Consider the following 11,496-nt stretch of genomic DNA (forward strand, 5'->3'; position numbering starts at 1 on the left):
AGACCAGGTGTTATTTCGTTTGAGAGCAGCATATTCTTCAGCAATGGCAGCTTGCCACTTGGGTGATTTGTTGGCAATGGCAAAGGTTGTAGGCTCAGTATCAGAAGAGTTTGTGGAGGTAGAATAGGCATGCGGGTCATAAGGGAACCGTTGTTTTGGGTTCTGTCGAAGATAGGATGGTCGGACACGAGTGGATGGCTCGGGCTGCACAAAAACAGGAATGGTGGATTGTGTAGGAGTTGGTGGAGCCGATTCGGTGCTAGAGGTTGGTTTGTTGTTAAGAACCGCAGAAGATAAGGAGCTAGTGGAGGGAGTTTCAGTGAGTATAATAGGGGGTGTAGGCGGTGTGGCAGTATCGATGGGGTTATCCGAAGGGGGAATAATTGTAGGATAACTCGAGATGTATGGATCAAGAGAAGGAGTGGTAGGCGGAATGGGTAATGGTTGTAAAAATGGAAATTGTTGCTCAACAAACCGTACATGAGAAGCTATGTAGATGCGACCGGTTGTAGGATCGAGACATCTGTAACCGTGATGATCAGCGTTGTGCCCAAGAAAAACACAAGAGAGAGAGAGAGAGAGAGAGAGAGAGAGAGAGAGAGAGAACGAAAATCCATTCTATGGGTATTGTATGGACGAAGATGAGGATAACACAAGCAACCAAAAAACACGTAAGAAGGACTAATCCGGTTTGTGAGAAAAGGCATGTTCAAAATGTGACACATTTGAGGAGGTACGAGAGGGCATGCAGTTTATTAAATAAACCGATGTGTCATATGCAAAATGCCAAAAACGAGAAGGCATTCCAGATTGAGCAAGTACAGTGAGCAAATTTTGCTCACTTGTGTGTGGACATGAACGATGATGAATGATGCCAAGGGGAGAGAAGAATTGTGGAAGATTTCGAAATTCTCCACCCCAATCTGTTTGAACAGATTTGAGTTTGGTGTTAAAGTGTCGTCCAACTATAGCAAGAAAGTGTTTAAAATTGGCATAAACATCATATTTTTGTTTTAAAGGAAAGATCCACATGTAACAAGTAAAATGATCAACACAAAGCAAAATTAATTATGCCCATCAGAGAAGGTGACAAAATTGTTGAACAGAAAGAAGATGACGTTTGATTTGTGGAACATGAAGAATATTGATTAAGGAAAAAGTTTTCTTCGGAGAATAAAACTTAGTAGAACCAATATGTAAAATAGGTAAGCCATTACCATTGCCAACATGGAGGGAGTCATCACTATACTATGGTTCAGCAGTGCCGATGCTAGAGTGATCTGGTGCTACATGACTGTTAGAGCCGGTATCAAGAAGCCAAGGAGTTTGTGAGTGTGAGCGATAATCGGCATGATTAGCTGAAGGTGGCTGTCGGTTCCGGAAGGTAGCAGGATCACGATTAGGGCAATCTGATGGAAGGTGGCCAATGCCACACCGATTGCATGTATGATAGACGGTGTTCTTATTAGAAGCCCAAGTAAATTGTCCTCAACTGTTCCGATTGTTTGAAGTATGGCCTTGCCCACGGTTGTTGGGGAAGCGACCACGACCACGGTTGTTGTGAGAGGTGAAAAATGCTTGAGATTGTTGATTGGCAGGTTGTAGTTTGAAGCCAAGTTGAGAAACAAGTTGAGTTAAAGCTTGCATGGAGTCCTGTTGTAAGGAGCTTGTTAGACAAGTCGTTCCAGTAACATTAGTGTGACAAACCTGTGGTGGTGGGACAGCAGGAACCGACTGTTTTATCATGTAATCATGATCAGAAAGAAGCCCATGCAATTCATTGAACGCTGTAGGAACTTGTCGAGCAAGAAGAGTTCACTTTAGTCAATTGTAGTTGTCACGAAGACCTGCAATAACAAGCATAACGAGGTCTTTTTCTTTGAAGGATTCACCGATATTAGCCAAAGCCTCAGCATACTCCTTTGCCCGATCGAGATATGTTGAGGGTGTTTCGTCGCCCTTCATCTGAATCTTTAGTAATTGTGTTTTTAGGGTATATTCCCTAGAGGAGGTATGAGGGGCATAATGACTCGAATTCCTTCTTCCATCATTTTTCAAAGACTAATGATGATATTTTTATGACTTGGAATGTAATTTACTTCATTTAGAAGTTTTTGGTTGCTATTTATACAATTGAATACAATCGATCCTTTTCCTATAAGAGCAACAGTGGAACTGTCATCAAATCGCACGTGACTCGTAACATTTTCATCAAACTCATGGAATTTTGAGCCGTATCCCGTTATATGGTTATTAGCACCGTTCTCGAGATACCACAACTCATACTCAAACACAACTCTCCCCCGATGCAAGAAGATTAACATAAATCTTATCTTTTAAGGACACCTTTCCCTATACATATTATTATGAGATTCCGTTACAAATCCATCTGTTTCACACCCTCAAACCACATCTACCACAGATATTCCAACTTCTGAACCAATATCTTATGAAGTTCCACCAAGCTTTTCAGAACCACCTGTAACTGAAGATATTGCTACTACTCCATTGGGAAATGTGGCTTCTCCATCTGTTTCTGATGATGATTTTATGGTCGATGATGATCCGAAAATCTCTGGTTCATTTGAAGAATTTGTTGCTCTTGTATTGGAATCTCCTCTGATTGATGATAAAAGTGATTTTGATGAGGAACATGCAAATGATCCCATGACTAAGAGAGATTACAAGGCGCTGAGCAGAAAGCTTAATCTCTTAGTTCGCCATACTCAAGTTTTCTCTACATCAAAGTTTGACTATATGCAGCAAGCTCACATGGAGACTGAGAAAGCTCTTTTTGAAACATCTGCGAAGTTGATTTCTGATACAACTGTGAAGGTTGATGCTGCATTTAAGGAAGTCAAACAGGCTACTGCCAAAGTAGATGTTATTTTGAAGGAAGTCATTGAGTCTCTGAACAAGAAGCTAGATGCAATTATAAATGATGTTAATTAAGGAGATTCTCAATTTTATCTTAAAAAAGAATCAAGATCTTCATTATTTACTTCAGAAAAACAATGTTGGTCACCATACTTTGGTATCCAGTTCTATTCTTACTCTGGCTAAGAATTATGAAGGTGAAGCAAAGTTGATGGATGTTACTGCTGAGAAGACTCGAAATGTCAAATTGTTGAAACAAGAATTGAAAATTGTTCATGCTAATCTTGGGAAGATAGATGATGAACTTTTAATGGGAAGAGCAGGAATCATGTTAAATCTTTGTGTTTTATATTTTCTTCGCATCTTTATCATGGATTCTTCGATCCTAACATATACCCACTGTTTATTCTTCTTTGTGGGACAACCATGCATGTTCACATTAAAAGTTTTTTCTTCTACGTGTGAAATGTCATCAATGAAGGCAGTCTTCCTACACAGCATCTACATCTGACTTCCGACGTACCACATTCATATGGGACTTATTGTTATTGTTTAAATTTGATGGCCAAAAGAAAATTTCCCAAAACCAAGATACAAGTAATAAAGTAGTGTGGTCTTAACATGAATTTTCTCGTGTTATATACAAAGCAAAATATAAAATAACCTAACAATAATTAACCACTAGAACATTCCTACATTGGTGTTCCTCATAGTTGGACTCTTATAAAAATTTAGTTGAAAACAAGCTCACTAGTAATTAATTGTTTATAGCCTCACGTGGTATGATTAAACAAAAAGGATTAATTTTCAATATATTAACTCAGCTGATGGAAGAAGTGCCATCTCAATCTCTTGCAATGTTTTTCCTTTTGTTTCCACAACGTTTTTCCTCACAAACAAAAATCCCACTAAACAAAAACTTGCGAAGGCTGTGTATAGAATCAATGGCCCAAGCCTCTCCAGCATCCGCAAAAATAGCAAACCAACAAAGAAATTTATAACCTGTAACAAATGGAAAATAACAAAAATGTAGAATTCTAAACCATGTACGAAAGATATACTATAAAATTAAATATAATAAACTAGGGATTTACCCAATGTACAGCCATGCAGATTGCCATGGCTTTTGCTCTGATTCGGCTTGGAAATATTTCTGATAACAGGAGCCCAGGTACCGGCCCAACACCCATGGCAAATGATAAAACAAACCTGGATTTAAAGCAAGAGTAAGTTACATTTTTAGTCCCTGAGTATAGTTGAACTTTTCAATTTTCGTCCCAAAATTTTGGTTCTTATTTGAGGTTTTTGTAGTATTTTGGTCCCTTCCAAGTAAAATGATTATATTTTGAAAAAATCAGCTATATCCAGGGACTAAAAATAGACATATTACTTGAAACAAGGACCAAAAATGCTGCATCATAAAAACGACAGAAATTGCAATAGAACCTTTTGGGACCAATATTGCAAAAAGCAGCTATATTCAGGGACCAAGAATGTAATTTTCATTTAAATCAACTTATGGATAAGTTCCCTTTTTGTTCTTTGTTTTTCTTTCCTTATTATTTTATTCTTTGATTCTTTTATTATTTCACTCACAGTAGAACACCACCAACAGAGAGTAACACCACTGAAGACCCTGAAACCAAGGAACTTCCTGCAACTGCTTGCATACCCATTGACATTGCCTGAATCAATCAAAATAATAAAAACATTGTCAAATTCGAGGTTGGAAATAGTCAAATGTTGATATTTTAATTGATAAAATTGACCAACATTGTGAAAATTGTTTATTGGGGTGTATGGGTAAAATGGTCATTTACTTACTTTACCCATTCAGTCACTCTATTCATAGAGGGCTTAATGGAAAGAAAGAAAAAAAAAAAAAAAAAAACAGTCCGTTAAGACATAGATATACCATGCCCATGAAACTTCCAAGAAGAAGACCTTTTCTGCCGAGTTTATCCATTAAAATCATTGCAATAATTGACCCTGAAAAGTATTAAAATAACCAAAATATATAAAAAAAAAAAAAAGAGTGATGAACAGGAACAGATTGTTGATGAAGAACAATATATAACCTGATAAGTTGACTACTCCAACAGACATGTTTGCGACATCTGAAGGTACTCCAGCACTTTTGAAGACGGTTGAAGAGAAATAGAAAACAGCATTTATTCCAGATAGTTGTTGCAGTGCCAGCAGAGCAGACCCGATGAAAACCACTGGAGAATGGTAAGAAAAGTAATTTTTTTTTTTCTAATATTATTAAATTGAAATCTTTATTTCGATTGGGAGAAAAAGTGTGGTGGATGTGGATGTGGTAATATAATATTTATACCTCTGAAATGACGTCCATAAAACAACTCTGAAAGTTTTACTGATTCTACTTCATCTCCTCTGTCTGTTTTGGATAATTCTGCCATTGATGATTTTACGTGTAGACCTCCTAGAAGCCTCCCGAATTCCGCTTCAGCTTCCGCACTTCTTCCTCTCTAAATTAGGGCAATGGCCGAAAAAAAAAAATGATGTAGAATTGTTTAGAAATAAATTATGTGTAAATACAGTCTCTATAGCTAAACAACAGCAAAATATCAAGATCAAGGCACATTTCAGATTTTATCGATTGCTTCCGTAAACTTATTAAAAAGATAACCCTTAATTCTGCTTTACATGTCCCAAAATTATTTGCCAATATACCATCCTTAAAACTCATTACATCCGATTTTATTTGTAAAGTGACATTTATTCCAACCAACTGTGACAACATAGGGAAGGTTACTGAGAAGATACCAAATTTTCGTTTAACTAATTGATCCTGATCTATATAAAATGTTTCATAAAGCACCTTCTTTTAATTAGTTGCATTTTAATACATCATATTTTCAGTTAATATGATCTGTATTAAACTTTACTATGGTTTGTAATATACAAACATTTGTAAAATTTAATAGAAATAAACATCTATTAATGAAATAAAATTATTTAAACTAAAATAAAGTTTAGGGGAAAAATAAAATATTATTAAAGAGGGAGGGGTTAGATAGACAAACTTTTATAGTATCAATAAAAAAACATAAAAAAGCTATCCCCTCCAATGGTGTTTAGTGATATTGAGTGGTTAAGCAAATAGTAAAAAGCTATTAAATAAACAAAAAAAAAAAAAAAAAAAAAAAAAAAAAAAAAAAAAAGAAGCTTGCATTGGAGATGCTCTAAGGTTAAAAGGGATGTTCTGTGAGAATATATCTACTTTTCTGTGGCCTCTGGACCATTTCTGTAAAGAATTTTCTGTTAGTGGTATATTTATAATTAATACCATGTAGTATGCCATGATGACATAACTGGTCCCTCAACTTATGTGAGATATTACTTGATGAATGCAACTTTCTTAAATTCAGAAATGTGGTTATTTCCTTAGATTCTATGAACATACAAGACTGAGGTTACAGTTTCTATTCCATAACACCATAATTTGGTCTTGTGATATAACCATCAAATCAAGATCAACAGAAATACCAAGATTATTTTAATAAATATGGTGAACAAAAGTAGAAGAGGTGAGAAATCCTTACCTTCATAAGCCAATGAGGACTTTCTGCACAAAACTCCATCAGAAGAGCAAGCAAGGCTGCAGGAACTGTAGACACCCAAAAGCACACACGCCACCTAATCCCATAATCAAGAGAATGATTATTATTTATTACAAATCCAACTGACTAATCAAAATGTATAAATGATTATAAAATCATGTTTCCTACCAACGAGGCACGTCCTTTGCAGGGATTCCAATGAAGAAAGAAGCTATAAGTCCAAGACATGTTGCAATCTGAGTGAAGCTCCCATAGGTGCCTCTCACAAAAGCTGGTGAAACCTAACTTTTGATAATAATAAGTCAGTAAAAAGACAGATAAAAGAATTTGATTAAAAAATTCATACCTCTGTAATGTACAAAGCTGCAACAGGAGGACAAACACCCATTGCAGTTCCAACAAGAAACCTTCCAAAAAGCATACCTCCAAGCCCATCTGCTGTAGCACTACAAGTTATAGTTTTGATATCATTAGGAATGCCAACATTATAAAAGTTATAGTTTGAAGGATACTTTAGGAAGATTAAGAGCAAAAATAATATATACACCTACCTCACTGAAGCACCAATTATCATTGGTATAGCACACATTTGGAATGACCTCCGACGACCAATCCCATCAGCAATCCATCCACTGACTGTAGACCCAACAAAAGCACCTCCTAAACATGTACTTACCACCAAACCTTCATTATGCAAAATTATGGAGTCATTAGTTAAGGAATAGGAATATAGGATACAGAAAAAGTTCATTGTAAATTGTAAAAAACATACCTTCGGCCATTGTATCACCATGAAAGTTAAGGTCCAGAGATATACTTTCTAGCGTGTCATTAACCACCCTGGAATTCAAGATTGAAATGTAAAGAAATTGTAAAGTGAAATAGGCACTTGTTAATGGCCTTGTGGAATTAGAATTGCTTAAGTCTTGATAAATGGTGCATAGTTGCATACCCAAGGTGGTAGCCAAATAAGAATGAGGAAAGAGCTGCCACTATCACATGTGGTAATGAACGAAGCCAAGGGGGATTTCCAGATCCTTTTGCAAAATCATGTGGAGTCTCTGAAAACACATGGTTCAATTAGTATGCATCTATAGATTCATGGAGGTGTGAACACTCCAATTCTGCAAAATTTTGACCTCCTTCAACAAGATTACATGTAATATGTGTACAACTAGAATCTTTAACTAAGCTATATTAGGATTTAGGAAGCATCTTAGATGTATTTGCACACACTTTGGCATGCACAGAGTTGGAAAGAGTGATTGAAGCCATTATATCGACCCCAAAATGGTTTGATCTACATACAAAGGTATCATACTTCTGTCCCCTTACAGATAGTTCAGGTTACTTCAAGAAACCAGCTGCAAGATATTCACAGATGTACTCTTTCTCAACTAATAGTTACAGAGGCAGCATTGTATTCCATGTTAATATATCCAATTGTGTCTAATTTTTAAAATATTTACACATTGTTTACTAGACAATAGAGATTGATGACCTTTTGTATCTTCAGTACTGGTGATTGCCATGGAAATGTATATTGTCCCCCACTTAGTTACATAACAAATTAAACAATAAACAGGAGGTCTCAATAACATCCTAGAGTTTCCTGGATTCTTTTTATATCACTCTAAAGGAAAAGTAGAAGTACCTTCTAAACCATCTTCTATGTCTTGTGCATTCAGGCGCTCTTTAGAAGATGCACGCTTGTATGTACTGTGGATATGATCCCTTTGTCGCCCTCTCATATTCAGATGCAGCAAAGAACCTGCCACCCAGACTACCATAATCAAATCATCATTCATTCAGTAAAAGACATCAATTAGGAAGCCATTTCAACAAATAAACAGAATCCCCTGCTGATCCCAGTAGTATCACAAATCAAATTGTGGATCACAAACGATATGATATACATCTTCTTCGAATCATCAATACACTACAGATACTAAATCACGAAGAAACTATGCTACTCCCTGAAGCTCTTATTCTAGAATACTCTGTTTAACCTTTCACAACTGTTTGAATCGATTATACTGCCATAAAACACAGGCGAAAGAGACAGTGCTTATGTCTATTTGTCACTAAGCTAATTTAGTTATCTAGATCGCGAGTTTAAAAACAACATTACTAAATTCGTGAAAGTACGTAAGATTCGATAGATTCACCCAACACAGAGCGAGTTATATGGGAGGGGTGATCACGAAACGGATGAAAAATAAATAAATCTATCGTATTTCTACGTTCACATGCTATTCCTGACTAAAAAACCGTATTCAAAAGCGCATGTACAACTGCAAAAAACGAATCGGAGCCCATTCGTGATTACCTGGATGAAGAAAACGAGATGTGGAAGCCGTCGGTGAGTTCCGGCGACAGAGTCGGTGGAGAGTCGGTAAACATACGCCGATGTGGAAGAATAGTGACAGTGGATCTGTCAGAACTGAGAAGTAAAAGGGAAGTAAAGAAAAAGGAGGCGAAAAATGTGGTAGTTGTTCAGGTGGGGACTGGGGAGGGGGGAAGAATTGTATGTCGACAGGTGTTAACGTGCGCCGTGGGTTATGAAAATTGAAAAGCTAATTTGAATCCGTACAAATGAAGAAAAAAGCAAGTGTGGTGGGTTGTAGATGGTAGTCGACAGAAAGGAGGAAGAGGAACAAGAGATTAACACCTGTCACCTACGATCTGAAACTTAGATCTGTTTAAGCGTTGATTTTCAATTTCGTCATCAATGGCTGAAAGGTATGACGCGTGGAGAAGATCCCAAGAATGTTGATACTCGTCCTAACTCGGTAACTATTCTATGTTTGGTAAAGTTAGATCCTTATGCACTTGTTTATTATATTTTCAGTAAAATGCAATCTGATCCGTGGTTTACTGTTTTTCTTTTTTTTTTTTCAATTTAATTTAAAAAAATAAGCTGCAACAGTTTAAAAGAATACTTTTTTTTAGGTTTTTTTTTATTTATTTTAATATTTATTAATATAAACATAAATTGTCATATCTCTCTCATTCTAATAATAAAATACCCCTTCACCAAAATCCAACACCGACACCAAATCCATTCAAAATCATGATATCCAGAATCGAAAGTCACTGTCTACAACATATGCACATGAATATTTAAAGATAATATGTAAACACAAATCTTTTCAACGTCATGATATCGAGAGCACCAACTCTTTTAAAGAGTTTCATAGATACATGCCATTTATCACAGTGATGGTGGTGGAAAATGCTCTAAAGTTTTGCTATAACAGAACAAATGTTGTTTATTGATGAGGTAGAAACAATATATGTTGATAAGGTGGAAAGGAGTTGTATTTTGTATTATTTTTTTCTTTGTCACGTCAGCACCAAATCATATTTGTCATATTTTCTAATTTTTTTTGTCGGGGTAATGATTTAAAAGGGGTAATATATTTTTCGATTTGTACATATTTGGTTATTGAGTTTTTTTTCGTCTATATTTACTCATTCAACTTGTTAAATTATACACATTCAGTCCTTATAACCATTTACTTCAGGTTAACCGAGAAAAATGACTTAATGTGGTAATATATTTCTCATTTTGTATACATTTAGTCTTTAATATTTTTATACATATTTAGTCCTTAATATTTTATTTTCCAAAAAATAAGTCATTTTAGTTTTTATACTTATTCAGTACTTATGAATGATTTCTTTAGATTTTTCTCACAACATCTTACGTAAGACAATCATTTATAAGGTGTTTGGGGTTGTTGATGTTTATGCTCATCGTGGTCTCGCATGTTTAGTTACGTAGGTCTTGTGGTTTGGCTTTAGTCTTATATTCCGAACGTCGTAACTTCTTCATACGATATCAGATTTTAACGATCTTTATATCTACGTGTTTAGTTTTGAGTCTACTACCACTTTCATTAAGATTACTCCCGTTAAAATATAATATATTTTTACTTACAATTTTATTTAAAAAAAAAAAAAAAAAAAAAAAAAAAAAAAAAAAAAAAAAAAAACATTCATACATGTATTCATAAAAAATGTATGATATAAAGATCCTAAGTAAAAATATATTATTTTTTTAACGGGAGTAATCTAAATGAAAGTTGTAGTAGACTAAAATACAAACGTATAGATATAAAGATCGGTAAAATCCAAGATTGTATGAAGTTATGACATTTAGAACACATGATCTGAGCTATGGATGAGCGTTTGGACCGGGGAACCGGCCATCGATCGGGCCGGGACCCGGTCGATATTCTCGTGAATTTTTGGAACCGCGAACAGGTAGGAACCGAAATCGGAACTAGTGGAACCGATAAAAATCGGTAGAACCGGCAAAAACCGAAACCGTATGTTGCTATTTCTTGAGGACCGATTCCAACATTGAAGACACAACAAGAACCAGTAGAACCGGCGGTCCGGTTCTGTTCTTAATTTTAGCCAACTTTGGTTCCCGGGCCGGGTCCAGTTTGGGTCGGTTCCTTTGCTCATCCCTAATCTGAGCAACCAAGTAGTCGAGATCGCGATAGACATAAACATCAAAAGTCACAAACACCTCATTAATAAATGTCCCACGTAAGATGTCATGAGAAAAACCTAAAGAAATATTTCATTAATAATGAATGAGTACAAAAATAAAAATAACTTATTTTGCAACAAAAAAATATTAAGGACTAAATATGTATAAAAATATTAATGACTAAATGTGTACAAAGTGAGAAATATATTACCCTGTTAAGTCATTTTTACCTGCTAACCTGAAGTAGTCGGTCATAAGGACTGAATGTGTACAGTTTAACAAGTTGAAAGGGTAAATGTGGACGAAAAAAAACTGAATGACCAAATGTATACAAATCGAATAATATATTATATTTTTAAGTCATTATCCCTTTTTGTCGTTTGGAATGAATGGTTTATCATGTCAAGTCATTAACTTAAAATAATGTAACTTTGTTTTATCATAACACTCGTTGATATGATTTAGCAAACTATCAAAGTTTTTATTTATTTTTCAGTTTGTAGAAAAAGATCAAGTTTTTGTCACTCT

General features: G+C 35.3%; 1 protein-coding gene across 2 annotated transcripts; it reads right to left on the bottom strand.

Annotated features, from left to right (window-relative positions):
• Positions 1–3,453: 3,453 nt before the first annotated feature.
• SGB1 (Major facilitator superfamily protein) lies at positions 3,454–9,118 on the bottom strand. Of its 2 annotated transcripts, none has more exons than XM_078991467.1 (14): positions 8,794–9,118; positions 8,119–8,247; positions 7,417–7,525; positions 7,237–7,304; positions 7,016–7,148; positions 6,811–6,910; positions 6,633–6,745; positions 6,447–6,540; positions 5,216–5,369; positions 4,956–5,099; positions 4,793–4,866; positions 4,474–4,562; positions 3,972–4,086; positions 3,454–3,879 (listed from the first exon to the last, which is right to left on the bottom strand). In XM_078991467.1, the coding sequence occupies exons 2-14, from the start codon at positions 8,213–8,215 to the stop codon at positions 3,685–3,687; spliced, it is 1,485 nt and encodes a 494-aa protein (XP_078847593.1). In that variant the 5' UTR covers positions 8,216–8,247; positions 8,794–9,118; the 3' UTR covers positions 3,454–3,684. The 2 variants fall into 2 exon arrangements, with proteins under 2 accessions (XP_078847593.1, XP_078847592.1); XM_078991466.1 differs by having other exon boundaries at positions 8,119–8,235; positions 8,794–9,117.
• Positions 9,119–11,496: the final 2,378 nt, after the last annotated feature.

This window comes from Lactuca saligna, chromosome 4 (assembly GCF_052625555.1).
Source record: "Lactuca saligna cultivar CGN05327 chromosome 4, ASM5262555v1, whole genome shotgun sequence".
NCBI lineage: Eukaryota > Viridiplantae > Streptophyta > Magnoliopsida > Asterales > Asteraceae > Lactuca > Lactuca saligna.